Here is a 23,767-nt window from a genome sequence, read left to right on the forward strand (position 1 = left end):
GGACACTTGTAAGTGCTTGCTGTTAGCCTTTTCCTGCTGGCCAGGGACTCTGGTGTGCTACACGAGGGTGGCCCGCCTCTGAGAAATGCTGAGTAACTTTGTGAGCACACATGACCACACGGGAACACTTGTCAGTAAAACAGACTGTGGAGCCTCAGCAAACCCCAAATGGTGCTGTGTATGTCAGCTCCCTGGGAGGGGGTTTAGTTCCACCAAGATGCCTTGGATGTTGAGTCTGTGTTAAGTTGCTCACCCTTTCAGGCTATCTCCCCATGTCATGAGGAATTTAGGCTCCCCTGGGGAAGAAAATCCTAAACCAACACCAGGGTGGAAGTGTGTGTGTGTGACAGGATAATGAAAATGCCTCACAATGGCTTCATCAGAAAGTCCACAGGAATGCAATATAAGGGATTTGGGGAAGCACGGTCCCATTCGGAGTCACTCCAAACCCTATAATTCCAGGGACTGAGCAATCTTTGATGATTAGTGGTGGAAGCCCTAACTTGTTGTATTTAGTGGCAGGGAGTTGTTTTTCCTTCAGTGCTAGTCATGAACTTTTTGTTTGTTTGTTTTTCTAAAGGTCTTAAAGTGATTCACAAATTAAGGCAGACTGACATTAGATACTTAAGGGTACAGGCGCAAATTAGGCTAAGCCTCTCAGCTGCTGAGGAAGCAAGATTTGAACAAGATAAAGTGCAGGGGGTCAAGTCACCGGCACATAGACTTACCCTGGCAAGTGTGTGGTCCAGCCAGTGCTGAGACCACACCCAGACATGGCCTTGTGCTCAAATCACTCTTCCCATGTAGGTTAATCATCGATGCAAACATGCCTCGGGAACCCCTTTTTCTTAGGGCATGTTGATTTTGATGTCGCTGCTACCGAATTCTGTCATTTTCACGCATTTTAGGTGCTCGTCTCATACCCAGCTGTAATTGTTGATAAAGTTCCTATTACAGTTGGTGGATTTCCCAGTCACCCATTTCAGGCCCTGTTATTGATCACCTCTTGCCGTCACTGAGTCACTGAAGGTTTTTGGAACTGGAAAGAGCGACGTTGGAACAGATGGCTAAGTTACTCAGGTTGTCTGTAGCCCATAGTTGGCAATGAAAAGTGGACGCATCTAAATACAAATGTTTTGGCGAATCCCTGATCTCATAGCTCTCTAGAAAGTACTGGAGGTTTAAATAATACAAACTAGCTTTAATCTCCAGGGTCAGCTTTGTCCCTCTTTGCATGCTGGGTAGTTTTTTTAGGCCTTTATCAGCAGGTGGCCCTTTCAACTTGATGGCAAACAGTGCCCCTCTGAGGTGTGTGTTCTTAACCCTGCTATTCCTTAGTCAATTCGGGGGACAGGTGAAGAACCCTGTGTGTATTTGCTGCTGCAATGCACACTCATCCTTGGGCTTCAGCAAAATAAATGAATGGAGGCCGAGGGCCGGGAAGCATGCTCGAAGGAGGGCGTGCCTGTCCGACTGCAAGCCAAAGCAAACAGTCCTTGTAACTGAGAAAGACTTCTGAGAGGAGAGGGCCGAGAAGCGAGTGTAAAGTATAACCAGAAAGTCATTCCAATCACATGGACAGCTACCCTCCCTCGAAGCTATCGGAAGGAGATAGTTGTTTGAACTCTCTTCTGACTGGCTTATCCTGCCTGCATTTGAACCCAGGAGGAGAAAAGTGATGTTTGAGATAGAGAAGGCAAACGGGAGGGCTACTTGGGGCAGGGAGATAGACAGGAAGTCATCAGTGGCCTGGGATGGGGTCTGGCAGAGTAGACAGTAACCTGGCAGAATGGTAGTGGGGATGTCTGTGAGTCTGCACCTATGGAAACAGACATTCTCTCTTTCCTTACGGGGGAAGATGTGTCACTACAGTGGACAGCTGTCTGTATGTTAAAGATTTTGTGATGTGTGCATATTCGTATACAAGCATCCCATACGTTAACATGCATGGGCTCAGGGAAGGTGGTCCCCACAGGGTTCTGTGCTCGTCAGGACAACAACCTCTTTCCGTCTAGTCTTGGTGATTATCCTGGGTTCTTGGAGCTCCTGGGTTCCTAATTCCAAGTCTTCCTGTCTCTGGCCTTCCTTGGTGTGTAGAGATAAATGTATGTACTTTGTTTCTATGCATGAAGCTGCCTGGGTCTTCTGTCTTCTGAAGTTACTGGGGTTCTCAAGAGGTTTATAGTTGCTAATGTCATGACCTGGGTGTCGACAAAGGCAGCCTCGCCAAAAGGGTGATAAAGAAATTCCTTAAAACTGTGTGTGCTCAAAGATTCTCAGAGCTAAGGTACATGTGCAGCACCCTTCAGGTAAAAAGACACCTAAGGTTCATTCATGGTCCCTCAGAAAGTTTGTCTAAAGTCCTTCGTTGGAGGTCCGGTTTTGAACGTCTTATTCCCCATCACTGGCTATGTGTCCTGGGCCAAGTATCAGGTCTACTGCCCTCATGATGAAGGAAACTATTGTAAAGATGGCATGACTTCGCTAGAGAATGGGGGAATGTCAAGGGGAAGTTACCCAGAATACGCTTCCTAAAACACAGAGCCAGCTTCAGGCTTCTGAATATATTTCCTATCTAGTTTTCTGTATGCAGAGTTGTTTTGTTTTTAACCATGCATCCTGTTCCCTGATTCACTCAATGTTAATGGACGCTCTCTCCTACCTCGTTACATAGTCTCCTTATTGAATTTAAGCCAAGTGATTGGATTGCACTGACTAGAGGCTTCTACCTCGTTACTTCCCTCGCTTTGCTTTGTGGGCTGTTTAGAAAGGAAGAAGGGGAAAAAAATCATTCCAGATGAACTTAATCAAAAAGATTATCTGGGTTCCTAAGCTCTTCCAGCAGTTGACTGCAGTTGTGCCCTCTCCCCTGCTAAGGATTAACCACTGAGCACTTACCATCTGCCCTTTGCATCTCCACTCAGGGCACAGTTTAGCACCATCAGGACCACAGTGACTCTAAGGACACCAAGAGCTCTATAGAACTAATGATTGTAGGCGTGGTGTAAATCATCAGCCCACTGAGAGAGACATTTTTAGTTCATTGCTTTTTGGGGGGAAAGTGGAGTAGCATACAATAGAATTACATATGCTTATTTAGTATGGATAATGAATGTAACTAAGTCAGTCCTAAATAGGGACTAGAGATTAACTCCACAATGAATTGAATTTGCAACCTCTGTACTCTACATATATTGTGGTTACTGTGGATTTTATGTATTTTAAACAATCCCCCACTTCTACCATCTTATAAAATAAAGCATGGGTGCCTAGACGTTATCCAGCAAGGCACAAACTAGATCCATGGTTAGGGTTGTTTGTTGAAATCCTATCAGGGAAACATTTTTTTCTATTATTATCAATTTTCTACTTGTTTTGACAACTCCAATGCTAGTTACCTAGTCAGTGTATGGCCTGTGTTTCAGTATTTAAAATTGTTTGTTTTTTCAATACGTAAAAATGTTGACTCAACTGTTTGCACAAATAGTCTACAAAAGCATACGATCAGTTTTCACATACATGTATATGTCTTGAGAACCATTAGATTTGAGGAATACAAAAAACTTAGGTTGTCTCCATAGTGTATGTGTCTGAATTATAAGTGTAAAGTGTGTGTGTGTGTGTGTGTGTGTGTGATATGCCAATCAAGGTAGTTCACAAAACACAAACACTGCCAGGCTACTTGTTATTTGGAGAAAGTACCTATCTAGACTTCTTTAAGATCATAGTATACAACTTTGTGTGTGTGTGTGTGTGTGTGTGTGTGAGACTAGTACTTAAGAGATACTTTTTGACCAACATACTGACTTAAAGGAACATAAAGGCAATTTGGAGGTAGAATATCATCAAATTTAACAACTTAACCATGGCTGCTGATATTTTAATTATGTGATAATAACATTAGGTTAGCATGCTAAAACTTCCAAATGAAAGCACATAGCTTAATAAATATTTTCGAGAATCATGATCAAATGTTTGCCACTCTTCTTCACCTTAAACACCACCATGGAAGTGTGTGTGCTGAAGTTGAGTCTCCCAGATGAAGAAACAGGTGTGAGAAGGCTGCTCACACATCAGAAAAGGTTTGGAAAAAAAGAGCGGGCTTGGGACTTTCCTAAGGTGTAGCTCCAGGTGGGGCCTTTGTTACTGAAATCCGTTTATAAAGCCATTTTAAAATGAGACGCAATAGACGGGCCCCAGTGCAGTAGTTAATCTTTAACCAGCTGTTCTCTATTATCTACCTGGACTTTTCCATCACTCCAACTTATTCATGTTTAAACCCATTCACAACGAACTCCATTGGTATCGTCCTTGTGTGGCAGACGGTACAGCTTCTATGGCAGTGTAAGCTGCCTGTGGGGGAGAGGAGTGATTAAACAGTAGGTGAATGATAATATGATGTTGCTGGACCACATTTCCTTGCTTACAGGGCCCTGGAGTTTGGCCAGCTCAGATGAGCCGGGAGGAGGAGGTGGATTTTGAGAGCCGGGTTTATTTCTGGCTGTTGGGATGTGCAACTGTTAGAGAAGACATAAATATAGTTTGAGGTTCTGGCCAGAAGTAGATGCTGGACAGAATTGTTTATGGATGGATGTTTATAGCTGCTTCACACTTTACCTCTTCAAGAGTCGGTTCTTCCAAAAGGCAACCTTAGAGTCTGGCTCTCCTTTGGTGGCTATCTTTGGAGTCTCCACCAGTATGCTGGCCTCAGCCATCATTGTCTGTTTCTTTCTGCATTCATATTTCACTACTGGACTTCTTACCCTGTTGTGAGGGTTAATTTAAAAAAATGAGCATCAGATTTTGAGGGGAAAAGACAACTTCTGTGTATACTACAAACACACTGTCTTTGATGGACAGAGCAGCATGTATGAGTTTGTGAAGCTGTACCTGCCCTCCATTGTGACCAGCACAGGGCTAGGGCAGCAGTTGCCTAACCTTGGCTTATGGGTATCTGTCAGTTGGTCACTGACTTAAAAACTCATACATGGTCTGAATTCTACTTTGCCCCTACCCATGGGGCTCAGGAAAAGCCCACATGGAAAACCTGTCCATGATTGATTCCCCGCCTACTGGACTTGCACACATGAACTTGGGCCTATGCCTAGCCAGTGACCACAACTCTCCTCATTAGTAGACACCCCTTGCCTAGCCTATGGCACTGATCTAGTTCCCCAGACAGTGGGGTCAGAGTCTTCATGGGACGTGGTATGTGCCATTAACGTGGTTTCCATTTTCCATGGAGTGTTAGGGGTAAAGTTCCAAGAAGACTTGCTGGAGAAAATTACTTCCTCAGGAAAAATCTAGATGACAGATTCGTTAAAGAGAGCCCACATTTTATTAATAGAGGCAAAATTGCCTCTGGGTGGGAGTTCAGGCTCTGAAGTCGGTTCACAGCCCAACCCTGCAACTCATGTGCTGCATCATTGCATTTTCCTGCAACTCGTGTGTTGCAACACTGCATTTTCCTGACCAAGCCACTTACCTCTGTTGGTGCTTTCCATCTGGAAACGGGCATGATGGTGATGTCTTCTCGTTTGGATGGCTATGAGAAATGATTAATTTCATTGGCTTATGCGAAAGAATTAGAATAGTGTGATGTACACAGAGCACACAGTGCTGGTTGTCACTGTATCTTCACACCTTAGCACAGAACAGTGGTTTTTACACACCAGGTGCTTGTTAAATGCAGTGGTAAGTGCTCTGTTCAGAAGGTAGAAACTTGTCTTTCTTTTCTCTTACTAGCTATAAATAAAAGTGCAACTTGGCAGTGTAGGCATGAAGATACTGACTTGCTGGTTAGGAGTTCCAGATTCTGTTTTCATCGCTGTGTTCCTGTGATTGGATCAGCTCTCTCATACGCAGCCGGTCAGAAGCTTCGGTAATATTTACTGGCTCCTAAGGTAATTTGGGGAAGATGAAAGAGCTTAATCAGGTGACTTATTTCCAGTAAACACTGTTACTGGGACATTTCAAACTCCTGACATAGGCGGTGGATACAATAAGAAAGCTCTGCTCTGTCTGTATGGGCTCACTCTGTATCCTCACTCATGGCTGCCTTTCAGGCGGCATTCCAATAGGGTAGACAGATACTTTGTAATTTAGTTGCATACTGTGTCCTTTTGTAGCCCCTCAGTACTTAGTATGGGGGCACCTAAGTAGCAACCCCTTAGTGACTTTTTTTAATGAGTGATTGATAGGTGTTTACTGATGGTACAGGTGCCAGAAAGGGGCATGTATTTGATGGCTTTCTTCATAGGTAGGTGCTTCTCAGAGCTCCTGCTCATACCAGAGGGACAAATGGTCTCCAAGTGGTCCAGATGCGATGTCGGGGGTGAGCAGGTGGGACAGGGTGAGATGCCACCAGTCCTGTGTGATTTGTCCACACCATACTCCCCGAGGGACTCGTCACAGCTCTTACAAAATGGGATGAGTCTTTGGTAGGTCCCTAAAGACTCACGTGGCAAAGACTGAGCTGGAGGACAAGAATTTTGGTTCCCACATCTGGCAGTCACAGGCCATCCTAGCTAAAAAAGGTGTAAGGGCCATGCACAGAAGTACTGTGTCTGTTCATTTTGTTTTCTAAGTGTTTCTTCACATTAAAAAAGTATTTAGATTTAAATAGATTATTTATGTAACAGGATTGTAGAAGTAACCCTGTTTCCTCATGGGGTTTGGTAGCACTTTACACAAATGTGTCCGTGTACTCATGTAAACAGAGCATCTTGTTCTGTTTTTAAAAACACCATCTCTACCATCCATTGCCGTTTTAATAACTTCTCTTCCCATTCTGGTTCTCAGTGCATGCCTGGATATTTTTTTCCATTAAATCTTTCTTGGTACTTGGTTAAAAAAAAAAGTAAATTTATTGTAATGCAAATGACTGTAGGGTGATTCCTGTGTGGCAAGATTATTCTGCCTGGTTTGAAGGCTCCATCCTTTTGTAGGAAGAAGGAAGGGGCACTCGGTCACATTTCTCTTCCCCACATCGGTCTCACCCACATTGAAGTGGTCCATGTGAAGCTGGCTCTTCATAAAAGGAAGAGCTGTCATAGACACACTTTATGGGCCATCTAATTGCTTCTGCTGTGGTCCCACACTGCTTCTGTACAAAACTCAGGGGCTGTTATTTCTTCGCTGACAAGGAACTCAGCCTGCCAACAATACCAGGAGAGCGGCTCGTGGCAGTAATGTGCAGTTTGTTTTTTTTTTTGTGAACAGAGCACCGAGCCATTTTCTTTTGGAAGGTAGCGTGTGTGCAGGAGAGGAAGGGAGGGAGTCTGGATCCTCGCTAATTCCTGATTCCTGATGACACAGAACAGCTTCTTACTGGTGTTTGGGCGAGTCTTAGGGCAAACTCTGCTTGATGAGAAGGTGTGCGCGGTAAGTGGTTAATTGGTCAGGGATTGCTTAAAGTCAGAGGGCTCTTGGCATCATTTTTGTAGGGTCATACTAACCCTTACACACTTGTGTAGTGGCGCTCTTCAGCTCACTCACAGGCATCCGCTGAGAGCCATGCCTGGGGAAGGAAACATTTACTGATAAATGTCTAACATAACTGATAGAGCTGATCCATTCAGGGCCTTGTACCCCCTCAGTCTTGACATGCTTTTAATGGCTTCGACGAGCAGGTGAAGCCTACCCTAAGTAGGCTCCTTTACTTCAGTTCCTGTCTTTCCCAGCATCTCTTCTTTTCCTTCCCTTAAAATTCTTTCTGTCAGACAAGCCATGTTCTTATCTGTCCCTGTTCAGCCCTGCAGTTTGGCCTTTCCTCTCTGGAGTCCCAGTGGCAAGGGACTGACTGTGTGAGAGTCAGTCCTGGCTCCAGTTGCTGCCCGGGTGGCCAGGTTGTCAACTCCCATCATGTGGCGGCCTCATGTGGTGGCCTTCCGGCCCAGGGCAACCATGGTAGGCTGCATGTCCTGGAACCAAATTTCACAAGGCCTCTGGCACCCAGTAGTGACCTGGGAAGCATCTGTGGGTTTGAGTTCAGGCTTTAGAATGATACCAAGAAAAACTGGAGCAGAGTCAAGGAGATCTGGATGACAGAGAAACTCAGTACTGGGAGATCTATGCTGTTCCTTGGGGGGTTAAGTTTGGCTGTCACCTGGGAGTGGAAGTAGCCTTTTATCAGTCAAAGATAGGTCTGACTCTAAAAGGAGCTGGGTCTAGGGAACTATTCCTTTATCGGAAGCCAGAATTATGGAAATGATTCCTCAGAAAAGCCTCCCTCAGCCAGCTTCCCCCAATTCTGGGATTAGATTGGAGACCTGGAACCCAGTGCCCTTACTATTGGAAAAAGTTCTGTAATGAAGACCTGACTTCCTACCTCATTCACAGAGGTTGAAAAAACTTGTCCTTGTCCATAGTAGAATTAGGGTCCCTGATGCCCGTCTTCCCCCATGGTGTTGTCTCGAACAGAGAGCACAGTGGGCTGAGTTGGCCCCTGGTGAACTTTTAACTCCAGCCTCCCTGCCCTGCCCCCACCCCCCACGAAGGAATCTGGAGCCCTCCCTGTGGTGGTGTGAAGCCTCTGGAATGTGGCACTCTGACCCCTGGCAGTTGGGTGTCCTGGATGGACCTGGCCTGGGAAACAGGAAGGAACCGGGAGTGGGAAGGCTTGCCCCATGGTGGCCTTGGGGTAGGATGGAGGGAAAGGAGAGGCAGGGTGGTGTTAGCTCCTCCTCCCCCCCCCCCCAAGTAGCCCAGAAGGCTGCTTGCACTCAGAGGGTTGACAGGCAGGGACAGGTGTGCTTTTCTTCAGACTAGGTGGGTGTTGAGCCTTCAGCAGAGCTGACTTCAGGAGAGTAAGCCACCGCAGAAGGTGGGGTAGGAGGAAGGGATTTGAGGGAAAGAAGGGAGCAGATACAAGAATGCACAGGAAGCTGAAGTTGTAGATGTTGAAAAGGATGGATTGAAAACAGGATGACCTTACAGACTGAACGTTTCTCACTTCAGAAACGGAATGTGTTAGAAGGTAGAAAAATCCCCCTGTACCCCCCCATTCCTCCCGTCTACCTCAGAAGAACCTGCTTTGCATTTCTTAGAGCAGAGCAAACCCTATTTGACAAATGGGGTGTTAGGTTACTGATGGAAAGAGAGGAACATTGAGGTTAATTGTTACTCATCTGTCTCTCTTTTCTATTACTAATGGACCGCATTGGAGTCAGTCACCTCTCCTAGAAAAGGCAGGCGGATCTCTTGTGAGTTTGAGGCCAGCCTGGTCTACAGAGTGAGCAGGACAGCCAGGGCTACACAGAGAAACTCTGTCTCCAAAAAAAAAAGGAAAAGAAAAGGTTTTTCTGGACAAACCTTAGGGTGATGATGCCACCGACCCACCCCACCCAATACAGTTTATTACCCCTCTGCATGACAATTGAATTCTTTGGAGGAGAATTCATGTAAAATCTCCTCTAGTCATGCGCTAATTATACTGTTTCCAAACTGCAGTACGATTTGCCGGGAACGTGAGCCAGAATTTTCGTTAAACACACTTAAAATTAAATCCCGTGCTTTTGTGAAAGGAGTAGAATTATGGCAGAGTCTGATTGCGAAACACCTGTTTTGGAGTAGAGACATCCTATTGCCCCTGGACTTGAAGGAGTTGGGTTTCCTTTGCAGCTGCAATCTCTGTGCCTAGGAAGTTAACTCTTCCTTAGCCCAAGGTTGTCTTGAATGGCAACCAGTGCCCACGGTTATTCTGCATGTGGGTGGAGGCAGGGGACTGTCTCCCTGCCTTTCGTCTCACGAGGTCGTGTAAAGCAGTAGGACAGGTGATCCGCAGTGTTGCTAACTGGATATGTCTGGGTTATTAGGTTCAGGGTTTCCACGCTGGCTGTGTAAGCCAGGTGTATACAGAAGGCCTTCCTCAACTCGGCTGCTGCAAGAAGGGAGCGGCTACAGGAATGCCAGAATCTCATGATTCGGTGCGTGCATCTCTAGTCTGCCTGAGAGCACAACTGTTGCTTGCCTTAAACTTGGAGGTTCAGCACCAACAGAAATCTTGAGGAATATTTCGGGTGCCCGTGGCCCCCCATTCCTCCAGTCCACCTCAGAAGAACCTGCTTTGCATTTCTTAGAGCAGAGCAAACCCTATTTGACAAATGGGGTGTTAGGTTACTGATGGGAAGAGAGGAACATTGAGGTTAATTGTTACACAGATGCCTATTACCGTGTCTCCCAGATCAATTGGTGGCCACTAGTCATCCTTACAGTCAGGGTGTGGATTTGATTAGAATGCCCACTGGAAAGTTTGCTGGTTTTGTCCTTTCTTTTTGTATCTAAAAAAAATCTTTTCATCCTTGAAGCCTGTACTCTACTTATCAAAAATACTAAGTGATTTTTCTTTCAACCTTTGGGTGGGAGTTAGGGTAGATCTAGTTCCCCAGGTTGTGATGTGATTTGAATAAAACTTCCTCATGGACACCGAAGAGCGACTTGGAATAGAATACCTTGGCAGAGGTTGGGTTTTGAAACACCCACCTACCTGACTGCACATGGGAATGTGTGCGTGGTAGCATGGGGGAGAAGTAGGTGATTCACACGTTTTGTTTACATTTCATTTGAAGCAGGCTAGTTCTCTGCGAGTGCATGCTTATGCATGCATGTGTTCTAATTAGGAATACAAAAATGTATGAACTTCATTCCTTGACACTGCTATAGTTTAAAATACCTGTAAATTACCATCCTGCCCCCAGAAGGCCTAATTACTGTAAAGTTTATTTATTTTGCATCTCATGATATTAAATATGAATGTGCACCTAGTGAATAAAACAGCCCTGGCTCCTGGAGACCTCCGGGAAGATTTTAAAGTCGCTGCCATTTCCCCCCTCGGTGTAGTAGCTGTAGTAGAGAGTGCCCATCCTGGTCGGTCACCTACCCAGACGTACCATTCTCTGAGTCACTCAGACATACCGTTCTCTGGCGTCACTCAGCAAGTGGTGTTGGTAGCCTCACTGTGTGCTGCCCATCAGCTCCACATGGGGCAAGGCTAGACATGAAGGAGGCGGCCTGGGTTGCACACAAGCAGCTGGGATGCTTTGGGGCAGGGGGAGGCTTGTGGATGGATATGCTAGGTGGGGGTGTGGAGAAAGTCACACACACTTTGAAGCCGGTTAAGCTAGACTGGGCTGCAGCTGTCTAGATGGAGAGGAAGTGAAATTCTTCTCAGGAAGAGGGAATGGTGTCTACCGAAGCCCCTGGAAATAAAATGTACCTGGACGCAGGGAATTGACTCCTTCAGGGGATAGTTCTGGAAGATACAGAGGTGAAGACAGGCAAGAGTCCCTACCCATTTAAAGCTTTGTGGTAAAGAAAGAAAAGGTAAAGCAAGAAAGCCCTGGAAGTGCGCAGAGGCTGTGGCGGTGCGAGCGGGCTGGTAAGTTTAAATAAAGTAATTAAGGGAAAGTCTTGCCACAAAGTTGATAGCCATCTCAGGCCTGAGGAAGAAGGGTGTGAACCGGGCACACACTCAAGGTGGACGGGCTTTGATGTGCGGGTTGTTGAAAGGTCAGCTGGAGCAGGGCATAGTCCTCGTTTGTCTGTGTGACTCCTCAGGCAGGGAGAGCCAGTGGAGACTTAGGTCCCGTTTGTGCAGTCACTGAGAACCCCACACTAAACCTTGACTTTGAGGTGGGTGCTCATTATGTTTAGAGATTAAGCTGTTTTGAGAAATGTGCAAATACGTGTCTCAAACATGGACTTAAGATTTTTTTAAAGCCCTTTTCTATTCTTGTACTCACTCATATGATCAGTTTCGTGTATGTTTTAGGGGTTACATCAATGCTGCATAAACCACACAGTTACCGCCAAGATGTGAGTATTTGTTCCTTGACATGTCAGAGGCAAGCATCTTTTTCAGTGTCCCTTAGTCTGCATTTGCTTCTTGCTGGGGAACCCAAGGCAAACTTGAAGGATGGGCTGTCTTTAAAGTCACCATGTCAGACGGTCCTCAAACTGCTGGAGTTTCCTAATAAGTCATGGCTGTTACCCAAGTTCTTGTTTTTAATTTACAGCACTACTCTTCTCATAAATATTAGCCAGAAATTAAAAAAACAAAATGTACACATCAAACTTTCCCTGATGGTGAAATGATAACACTAGGAAAATATGTGCTTCTCAAAAACCATTGTGTTCATTGACTGTTACTGGCAAACTAATGGTTGCTGGGGCCAAATAACAAGAGATTCCTGTAGTAATGGGTAAACATATATGAGATCAAATGTAGACATATCTTACTATATACACCCCCCACCCCACACACAGGTTTGGGTGATTGACTTTTTTGTGTATACACACACACACACACACTCACACTCTAATGTGGAGAGTTGAGTTCAAGGGCTTGCACATGGTAGGCAAGTGTCCTACCTCTGAGTTATCGCCTCCAATCCCAAAGGTTTAGATTTTTCTAATGAGATTTTTTGGGGAAGGGGCTGCTTTGAAGACGAGTGTCGTTGCTGGAATCTCACTCTTCTGATGGTTGTCTTCCACTTGACTGATCTTGAAGTATGCAGACACAGTTCGCAGCAGGCTGAAGTTGATATGCGAAGACATTTCTTACACAACACGTGCTCACCAAATTCACAAAGTTATTATCCTGGAAGCATTCCTTAATGCTGCTTATAGATCGTTACACCTTTGAAAAGTCATTATATGCCCTTCAGGAGTCTTGCTGGCTACGGAAGCATTGTTCGCTCTCACAAAGAAACCCTTGTTCCTTAGAGGGTAGAAGAGTTGAGATCATGTTTATATGCTTAGATTTTCCGTCCTTCTGATGGTTGCAAAGGTTTGCCCATGGATTGTTTGTCTTGGCTGTGAGGTGTGTCTGCTGGTTCCCAATGCTTAAGGCCCTCAGCAGTGGGCCTTAAGGTGGTGTTCCCTGGAGTTGGCCTCGCCAGACTGGACGTCAGTGGCATTCCTGCCTTGCTTTGCCAAGACCTGCGCTTCAGCATCCAATGAACTTGGGGTTGTGCTCACCTTGGGTTCAGTTCACCCCCCTGCTCTTAAGTCTTCTCCTTGCCTGGGATATAATCTTCTTGGGATTCAAGCCTACGTGGCTCAATTCTCACCTCAGCCAAGCGAGTTAATCCTGGCGAGGCCCTTAGTCCGTTTGCTGGCACGTAGCAATTGCTCACCCAGTGTTGGCTGTTATCAGGGGGTGAAATGAGCTTCACTAATCTCTGCTGACTGTTCAGCTTCTGGGATGAAAAATTGAAATTCTCCAAAGGTCTTCCTTTCAGAGGATCATGACATTTTTTTGTTGTTGTTCTTGCTTAAGGATCCAGTCGCATTTTTCACTGTAGTAGTTCACACCTTTGGATGAGTGCAATTCTCTTACCTTGTCTTCCGGTTTGCTCTTGGTTATTTGACTAACAGATGTGAGGCTAACAGCATCCATTAATATTTATAAAAATAGTTCTGTGCATTATTCATGTGCACGAGTGCCTTTCTAGCAAAAAGCATTAACTCGTGTCGCATTATCTAATGTCATGATATGCAGAAATGGCAGAAAGGAAACTACGAGTTTATTATTTGTTATTATTTCTCTGAAATGGATGAAGTGTGTTATGTTCATTCATTCATTCATTCAAAAGGTCATAAATATTGATACACAGAAGCCTTGATTCTTCTTACAGTGTTGAGATTAAAAGGAAACTAGAGATTGTATTCATTTTTTCAAATTAAAAGCCTGGAATCCAAAGATGCTTCTCAGTCATAGGTGGCTTTCTTTATCCTGCACCAAACTCCTGTCCCCTCGTCTTCTGTCCCTATCCCTTCTGCAGACACTGGTTTTTGCAAAGTTGCTGTTTGCTGGGTCCTAAGAGGGCTCAGTGACGACACAGCTGTGTCGCAGAAGTCACTGTGGTGGTTGACTGAGCGTCTCCCTGCTAAGCCCCATTTGGTGATGCTGTTTGGGAAGGTTTAAGATGTGCAGCCTTGGTGCAGGCAAGGCATCACCGAGGACACTTTGGGAGTTTGTAGGAGCTTTCCGTGAAGAGTAAGCAGAGCTGGTGTGCAAAGTCGTGGAGCTGAGAGGCAGGGTGGATGGCTGAAGAGCAGGCACCACTCTGGTCCTGGAGGAAGGGACATGTGGGAGACAAGGGGTTGGAGATGTGTGTTGGGTTAGTCTAAAAAGACTTTGTGCTCCGTGTCAACGACTTGAATGACCAGATGTTGGACTTTTTATAGGCCATTGTTTGCAACTAACATGTCCTTAAGAAGCTTGGGGCTGTTTTCATAATGCCTCTCAATGGATATCATTTACACAAAAGTACCTCTGGAGGAAGATCAAACACCGGGATACATGAAGTACAGCTGAGGTCTTTTAGGGACTCTTGATGAAGAGGTGAAACAAAGTATTAGATCCTTCCTCAAGATGGCTTCCCCTTAGGGAAGACTTAACAGTTTTAAACAGGAGAGCGTTTGATAAGTGATAGTCTTTGGGGCTAGACATACATGGAGTTACATGCTTTATTGGACATTGCAGTGATGGCTGCATCCATAGTTCACCTTACTTAATACATGCTTTGAAACTTTCTAGTTTTCAAAACTCAACTGGTCTCTTAGTAGGAAACTACTTATTTAAATTATGGCTTCCACAGCTACATAATTCTGTGGCACCATCCTCCATAAATTTTTAGTATTGGACAATTCCAACAGAGTTGCCAGACTCTTTAAAGAAACTGGAGAGTAAACTCTAAAGGGACTGCCCAAATTATCCATCCCATCCCCTTTTTAGACATTAAAATTTCAGAGCCTGGAGACCTAAATGCAGAAGGATCCTCGCAGGAACCAGCATCAGAGCCGAGGTTGTGGTCACCTGGGCCCAGGGCCCTCTCTGCTACATCACCCCATCTGTCTTAGTCTCTTTGTCCATGTGCAATTTAGGGTAATTCTTAGTTTAAGCAGAGTTGTGGAGGGCTCTGAAGTGTGTTGGTGTTACCAGGCTTTCTGTCCTCTCTTCCGGTTTTTTTTTGTTTTTGAAATCTTTGCTCCTAGAATCAAGACTTACGTTCTCTTAACCCTCCTCAGTATTCTTCACCAGCATTCTGCAGTAAGAAAGGAAATCATTCTTCTCAGAGATTTCCCACACTGTCTCTATATACTTGCTAAGTGACTGAGGTTTGAATGATAGATACTATAAACCCTTTCCTTGACATCACAAGGCATTAGTACCTGGCTCAGTTGGCACACACAATAGATGACCAGTATCTGCTTGAAGATTCTGATTGAAATATCGAAAGATTGAGTCCATTTACACTTGCACTTCACTTCTGGCCCTCCTGTTAATGGCATGCAAAAGCATCTGTTGAGAAGTATTAGTCAGTGTATAATAAAAATGACCTTGCTAACTGTGTTCCTTACTTTCAGTGAATTCATCACTGAGACACAGTAGCAATCAGTGTTCTTGCCCATTACGTATTTAGGTCCCTTTCCAGCTTGAGCAAATATTCATGGGAATGTGTTAGTATTGCCATTGTTTTAGAGACTCTGCTTCTGTCCACTCTAGTTTGTAGTGACATACACCTAACATAGTTTCGTTCTGTACAAATGTCTGCAAAGCAAAATTGTCTAGCAGAAGTTCATTCTACCGACAACCACATGACCTTCCTGCTTTGCACTGATTACAGTCCGAGAAAGAAAGCGAGAGAGAAGCACCCGCTTCTGGAACATAGGTTGTAAGCCTAGAGCAGAGAGAATGGAAGCTCACTGCATTAGATTCCTCCTGGAGCAGAACTGAATGCCTGATAACAGCCAGCTGGGAGCCGGGGCTGCACAGAGCAGCATTTGGACCTTATACTGGAGATGCTAGGCTGGCGTGGAAAGAGATACCGGTATTAGCTATTTGCATCTTACCGTAGCCACAGGGATATGTGAACAGCTGAAGAATTAATTTGATCTATATTCCCAGAAGCCTCTCCTCTGCCAACAGAATTCCATTACAGCGAGCTTCTGAGCATGTACCGTGAGTTTGTTTCTTGCTTTTAAATATCTGCTCTAGCATATCTCTGGTAAGTGGACTGCTCCATAATGGGGTGCAGCTATCTCTTAGTTTGGAGGAAACTCCATTAACCTGAGCAGGGACTACATAGAAAAGGTGAGACTCTGAGTATACAAATGTCTTCAACCTTCAGGAAGGCAGAATTTAGTATTAGCACAGCCCTCTATCCAGTAAGTGTCGTCATACCTGAAATGTTCTATTTCCAGAAGGAAGAATACTTTGATGAGCAGAGAAGTTGAATCCTGGATTAGTCAGGCTAGCAGGTTCACAATGAATTCTTCCAGCATCCCATTTGGTGTAGAGGAGGGATCTAGTTCCTCTGAGACCTGGAGTTCAGGGCCCCTCTTGTATGAGGCCTCCACACGTCCCTCTGCTTGGCTCTTCCTCTCTACGCTCAGCGTAGAAGGCTTTGTATTTGAGATCTTGTGTTTCAGATGTGGAGGAAGACCATTATAGTCACCTTCCAGAATATAATTAGAAACTATGAAGCAGAAAGGCAGTCCAGGAGGGAGTAAATGGAGGGCAGTGTTTTTACAACACTAACGCATGTTCTGTAGTAAATAAGGAAGCCATTTGCATTCTGCAAAGTTGCCTGCTGTACTAAAACTACAAGAGCTGTTGAAAACAACAGCAACAATAAAAAGCAGGGTTAGGGGATGTCACTTAAAACCTAGAGAGCCATGTGCTTAGGGGATAAATGTAAACTATATAACCCTGAATGAACATATTGACACAGGTGTAAACTGCCCATGGCTTGGCCCCGGAGACCTAGCAGTTTTTACAAGCCCAGAAGAGTCTATTCCTTCAGAACTTGGAGCCTGAAGACAGGTGGTCATTTATGATGGAGTCCGATTTTGTCAAAATTAAGCACAAGCGTCATTTCTTTCTCTACTTCTGTATTTCTTTCTTTTTTAAAATACATGCCAAAGTTTCTTCCGCTTTTTTATTTTTGCTGGCAACCTTTCTTGGTGGCTTAATGTAGCAGAAATTTTAGCCAGTAGGGGAAATCCCCGTTTTTTGTACTAAATGAAGGGATATAAACTAGGTTACATGTTGTTGATACTTTTACTCTGATTTTTTTTTTAGCAATCCCAAGTAATTTGCTTCTGTTATTTTTGTTTGTTTTTTTTTATAACATTAACATCCTAAAAAAAAAAAAGATCCCATGAACAAGTATGGCTTTTGTGTTTTTTTTTTTAATGTGGACACTTGTCACTTACAAATCCCATGTTAGTGAAATTGCATTAGAGAAGCATATTAGTCAGGCTTCTGTTGCTGTGATGTCATCCCAGGACCAAAGCATTTTGTAGCAGAGTTTCTCTGGCCTCACTGTTTCACAGGGAGGGAGAGTCAGTAAGGTGTGTGGTGTGGCAGCAGACAGCCGAGCAGGAAGCCGACAGATCACATATTCAGCTGCAGACATGAAGCCGAGAAAAGGAACTGGAAGTGTAGGGCAAGCTTTGAAACTCTCAATGCCTGGCCCCCAGCGAGCGACACACCTAATTCCTCAAGGCCACGCCTCTGGATAACCTTCCTAAACAGTGCCTGCCAACTAGGAACCGTTATGCGAATACATGAGCCTCAAGGGAACATTCTGCTTTGAAACTATCACAAAGAAGCATTTATCTGGCTCAATGATGACCTTAAAAGGTATGCCTGGTTCACTGTTGTTTTTCAGTCTTGGAGCTCCTGCTGTCAGGACTAGGAAACCTGCAGGGTAGGACCGTCCATCAGAAGGGTGGTTCTGAAAGTGTGGGTTACAGATATCTCAAGTCCCCAAGACCATTCAAGTGGCACACAAGGTCACAGCTGTCTGTGTAATAACACTGAATTTATGTCTGCCTTTCTCCCCTTTGTATTCATTTGACTACCGCTGGGGCAGAAAAACAATGCCAAGTAGAAAGCATCTTAGTCCAAATAGAGGTTATAGCACTAGACTTTTAATAAGTCTTCCTTCTTACCGCCTTGTGCTGAGCTACACAGTAAATCATACAACAGTCAAATAAGATAAATAAAAACACTTCCCTTAAGGAGACTCTTAGCTGAAAGTAAGGTTATTAATTGTATTAATTTTCAACTCTTCGTCTCACTAGTTCTGTGGGATGGGATGGTATGAGATGTATCTGAGAGGTAACTTCTGCTGCACACCGAAATGTGGCTATCTGGAGGGAAAAAACATGGAGTGACCAGGTAAAACCTGGGTGTAGGTGTCCTGGTGGCATTTAGATATACTCATGGACTTGGACATACTTGGAAACACAGCCATTTGAATTTGTTCACAACATTAGGTTCCTCTTACAGTTGGGAAACCCTGATTTGTTATCTTGTAGTCACCAGCTTTAAAATACATTGGCAATAGTATCTGCTGATCCTTCTGTCTAGGAGACTACATCTCTTCACATGTAGAATGCCAGGGGAAAAAACACTTGTTATAAATAAGAGATAGTACCCCGATCTCGACTCTCTAGTTTTGTTCTGACCAGCCCAAAAAGAAGCCAGGAACTGTGTCAGGAGGCGGATGTTTTGCTGTGTACATATCTACAAAGAGAATTACCAAGCACTGTGTAGCTCTGTACATACACTGTCGTGATCCTGCTGTCTGAAATACTCTGAATGAAGTGCAGGGTTTTCTGAGCACTGATACAGCGATATTTTAGATGTTTTTATTAAAAAAAAACAAAGCAAAACTCTGACATTTGAAACATTTTTGGTTTCAAGAATTTGGATAAGAAGATTCAGCCAGCATTGGGTTCAGATCGTCTCAGACTTGATCAGCCTTGTGATCTAATCAAATTCTGTTAAATTTTCCTTTCAGCCCCTGTTGATTTTCTGTTATTTTAAAGTATAATGTTCTGTAATAGAAAACGGTAAACACATTTGTCTTAGAAGCATGCTGTTCTTGAGCCTATAAAACAACCGTTGCTAAGGAAACTGCTTGCCAAAAAGAAAAAGTATTGATTAGGTGGGGCCAGAGAATTGAAAGGGTCCCTTTCAGCAAAGTCGAGAAATAGATGGAAGATATTGTTGGCTTCAGAGAGTCTCTTCCAGGCTGGTGTGATGGGTGACAGACATCCCAAGGGAGCCTTAGCTGTAGAATTATGGTGCAGCCTGTGCCGCAGCCAAGACACTTTGGCTGAGCAACAAAGCATTGCAGACCCAGGGGTATCACGAAGACTGCTGCCTTTTAGTTCAGAGTCCGAGTTCAGGGCAGTTGGCCTTCCTGGGTGAGCACAGGGAGCCGCGTCTGCTAGCGAGAGCAGCTCGGCTCTGAGAACGCGTTTCTTGGAAGGACGGTAATGCCCACTAGGTGGTTAAGTGGTCACTGTCTAAGAGCTGAACTGAGAGAGAGATGGCAGATGATTCCTAGTCAGAGACTACCAGTGTCCAGACATATCTTTAAAACATGTCCCTCACCCACTGCTTTCATGACAAGCTTTTAAAATAAGATCTGCTTGAAAGTGTTTCTTATATGTCATCGTGAAACACACTTTTTCTTGTGACATCGTGTATCTGTTTTATAATAAGCTACACACACACACACACACACACACACACACACACACACACACACACACACACACACACCCCTGTGCTATGTGCTGAGGTTAAGGAAATTGATGGTTGTATTTCCCTGTTCCTGCCAGTTGGATCTCTGGCCCGTTGGAGAAATCTATGAAAGAACCTGTGCATATGCTTGCAGATAGATGGAAGATGGAACAGCTCATTCTCCTGGGCATTGGAGAAGACTTCTCAGTAGAGGTCATATTGATGTGAGTCTCAGAGAATCAACAAGAGTCACCCTGAGGCAGAAAGCAAGCCTGTCTTCTGGGTAGAAACCCAAAGGGCTGAAGTGAGAACGTCTGTGGGCATAGGGGATAGAGCTGAGGGAATCACTAAAAGAGGGGTCTGGAAATAGGTACAAACTGTAACATGAAGAATGCCACGGTCAACAGTAAAGTCTGGACTTTGTGTTCTGGCAAGAGAGCCACCGAGTAGCCTTGGCTTCTTTAGAAAGACAGAGGAAGAGATGTGTAGGGATGAGGTAGAAGGGCAAGGGAGTGGTGGCAGGGAGACAGCTGAGGACTGGGTGGTAGCCCCCGGTGGGGGGGGCGATGGTATAATGTAGATGTGGGATGTTTTGTGGGATTGTGGAAGAAGCAACTTAATTTGGAAATGCTGCACATGTTTATTACATCAGCAATTGGGATATCCTTTCATTAGAAAAGAACAAGAGGGGAAACATACGGATGGTCTTTCGAGTGGTTCAGATATTTTGTGAGTCACTTAGAAGTTTTGAAATTCTTAGGATTAAACAGTCTCTGCCTTGCAGACTTGAATATGCAGTCACAAAGTGCTTTGCAAGTTTCACTGTACCGAGGCTGTACCGGTAGCACATCAACAGTTACACAGAGACAGGAAAACATTGTAGTGCCGCACCACATCATACCTGAGGACAGATGACGGTTTTGTTCTGTCTGGAGTTGTTTGGTGTGTTTTCTGGTTTTCAGGGTCTTTGAGTGATTTTTGATCACCATGAAGCGTGCCTTTGCACGTGTGGATATTATTTCCCTAACGCAGGCTGAGTAGGAGAAGAGATTATAAAAACAGATCACTTGGGTATCTGCTTAAACTTCGAAACCAAGAGGCAATCAGTGAGCCTCGTCTAGAATCAGCACAGATTCCCCTCTGCCATCTCAAAGAGCCACCTGAAGCTCGTTAGCTTGTGGTCTCTTCTCTCAGGGTCCCTCGGCAGGAAAATGACTTCAGGAAGGGGGAGTGATCTTGTCTAGCGCGTGCACTGAGGGATGACGCCACAAATGTTAGCTCTGTGAGAAACCATAGCTGCTTGTGTCCACCGTCTTCTGTGAGAACAGTCTCCTCCACACCTCATGTTATGGAGTCATGTCGTGGTCTCAAAACTGTGAGGCCAGCGGTAGAGCCACACACCTCAGCTGGGCCATGCTGTCTTAAGATGACATTAGTGTGAACAGCAGCTCTAAGTGCTCTTAAGTCCAAGCACTTTGGGAAATTCTTCCTAGATACTGTTATCAGAAACATGTTTGCCATCCAGCAGTCAGTCCCTGTGCAGGTGTGATAGGGTCTGTTAAAGATAAGGTGAAGAGGGTGGCGGGGGGGGGGGGGGCATTCATGGCCCTGGTGTCTGTAGGGAAGTACTGTGCTTTTCTGTAACGAGGTGTTTGATCTGGGAGGCACGCTGTTAAGGACAGAACCCAACTAATGTTTCTTATGTTTGTTGCAATTTCCTGAACTGGCTGGCTCTAAAGACTATAATTCTTGTTCATTTTAATTATGTGTACTTGTATGGGTGTGTACACATGAGGGCAGATACTGACGGAGGCCAGAGGTTGGTATCAGAGCTCCTAGAAATGGAATTAACAGAGATTGTTAGCTTCCCAGTGTGGGTGCTGGGAATAGAACCCAGGTCCCCTGCTGAAGCAGAGCTTGCTCTTAGCCCCTGGGCCATCTCTCCAGACCCGTGGCTGGCTTTAGAACCTGCTTTATTACCTTCTGAGTTGGTCTCAACTGCTGTCTGTCGTGACCTCTGCGCTCTCACTGGGTTGTGGCTCTTCCGTGTTGCGGTCATCATCAGCTCTGTCGTAGGTAGTGTTGGGTGCTAGTAGTGGATCCCAGAATACGCTGAAAGCGATCTCCTCCACTGGATCTCATTCCTTTCTCTCAGTGGTACCTGATGTTTGGTGTTTGTTTGTTAGCTGCCTTGGTGTGCTGTGGTCTACACTAAGGAAAAAGTTAACCTAAAGTTAACCTGCTTTTCTTTTGAGACCGGCAAATGTAACTCATAAGCTTTGTTTAAAATTTAAAAGTGTGTCTGTGTGCATGTGTGTGCGTGCGTGCGTGCGTGTGTGCGTGTGTGCATGCGCGTGTGTGTGTATGTATGTGTGTGTGTGTGTGTGTGTGTGTGTGTGTGTGTGTTGCAGCCTGTGCATATGGAATAGACCTTGGAAGTCATTCCTCGGATGCCATCCATCCTTTTCCTTTTTTTTTTTTTTCTGAGACCGAGTCTGTGGAATTCACCCATTCAGCTGGGCTGGTTGGCCAACAGCTCCCAGGGACCCCCCTTGCTTCGTCCTCAGTCCTGGGATTATAACAGCAACACACTTGGCTTTCTTGGGTCCTCCTGAGTGTGCTTTATTGACTGAGCTATCTACCAAGCCCTGCTCCCCCAATTAAGTAGTTTTAGGCTTTATACTTGGTATGTAGCACATAGGAGGCGTGGATTTTGGTCATAAATGATTGTGTGTGTGTGTGTGTGTTTGTGTGTGTGTGTGAGATTGCTTAATTTCTACACATGTAGCTACATTTCAGGCTTCCCAGTGACTAAGAGGAGGCTGTGTTGTATTCGTGTGTGCAGTTTCAGCCCAAACTGCCTTTCACAAAGGAAGGCCTCATAGTTGGATGCTCATCTTGACATCCTAGCCCGTGTTTGATCTCAAGGCCTTTGGATGAAGCAGGGAGCAGACCATCCTCTGTAATTGTGAATGAAGCAGTGAGCAGACCATCCTCTGTAATTGTGAATGAAGCAGTGAGCAGACCATCCTCTGTAATTGTGAATGAAGCAGTGAGCAGACCATCCTCTGTAATTGTGAATGAAGCAGTGAGCAGACCATCCTCTGTAATTGTGAATGAAGCAGTGAGCAGACCATCCTCTGTAATTGTGAATGAAGCAGTGAGCAGACCATCCTCTGTAATTGTGAATGAAGCAGTGAGCAGACCGTTCTCTGTGTAATTGTTTTACAGATGAGGACTGGGATGAAGACCAGCTGCTGGGCTTTGAACCGTGCAATGAGAATCTTATCTCGGGCTGCAATATCATCAATGGGAAGTGTGAATGTGACACCATCCGAACCTGCAGCAATCCCTTCGAGTTTCCAAGGAAGGATATGTGTCTTTCCGCTTTAAAGAGGATTGAAGGTAAGCGTGGCTGTTCGTTACCTGATTGTTGGTAAGCCTTACCCTTGTGAGACTCTGAGCAGCGATAGCATGGGAGCCTCCAAAGGCAAGGGCACTTTACAGAGTCCTGAGATGCATAAAGTGTATCTGGCGCTAATATGATCCGAGGCACGTGTGTTTCAGAAGAATGGGGTGGTGTGCTGTCACTTTGTGAGCAGGGTACCTTGTGCCTAGGTCACCTCCGCATAATGGATGATTTCCTGAGTTGGTGTACCTAGGATCAGCATCTGTTACTGCGGGGTCCATTCTGCCTGGCTGACCCTAGCGTGGTGCTCTGCTGTTTAGAAAGATGGCTCGTCTGGCAGAAGGGAGAGCGTGGCACAGGACGGAAGTGTGTGTCTTTACGATGAAAGCTAAGGCTAATTTCGCCAGGAGCCAGAATCACAATCCAGGTATGAACGGATTGTGAGACATATTACCTCTGGAGAGAAGTCAGAAAATTAGATTCAAAGAACAAGAAAATTACACTAAAATGGTCCAGGATTTTTTCTGTTTGTAATACAACCTAGAAAAAAAATGATTGGTAACTTGAAAATGTATTGTAAACCTAGAAATCCCAAGAGAAGTACCCAGAGCTTAGCACTGGAGTTCACAACAAAAACTAAGAGGAGGGAGGGAGGCCTGGGTGTGAACTCTGAGTTCTCTGTCAGCCCAGGGAAAGTCTCCTTGGGGGAAATGAGAGGAAAAGTGTTAGGAATGTTATGATTCTAAGAATGACAAAACATGCAGTTCCGAATAACAAGGATTTCAGCATCCAAAAATCAAGCCCCTGGG

General features: G+C 44.9%; 1 protein-coding gene across 4 annotated transcripts in view; it reads left to right on the plus strand.

Annotated features, from left to right (window-relative positions):
- Positions 1 to 23,767, plus strand: part of Crim1 (cysteine rich transmembrane BMP regulator 1) — a 176,389-nt gene that overhangs the window by 15,270 nt on the left and 137,352 nt on the right. For all 4 annotated transcript variants that reach the window (XM_021229282.2, XM_040730763.1, XM_005073594.4 and 1 more), the window contains exon 2: positions 22,781 to 22,954. In XM_021229282.2, the coding sequence (XP_021084941.1) occupies positions 22,781 to 22,954 (174 nt within the window). The remainder of the gene's footprint in view (positions 1 to 22,780; positions 22,955 to 23,767) is intronic.

The sequence above is a fragment of the Mesocricetus auratus genome, unplaced genomic scaffold, assembly GCF_017639785.1.
Source record: "Mesocricetus auratus isolate SY011 unplaced genomic scaffold, BCM_Maur_2.0 Super-Scaffold_100024, whole genome shotgun sequence".
NCBI lineage: Eukaryota > Metazoa > Chordata > Mammalia > Rodentia > Cricetidae > Mesocricetus > Mesocricetus auratus.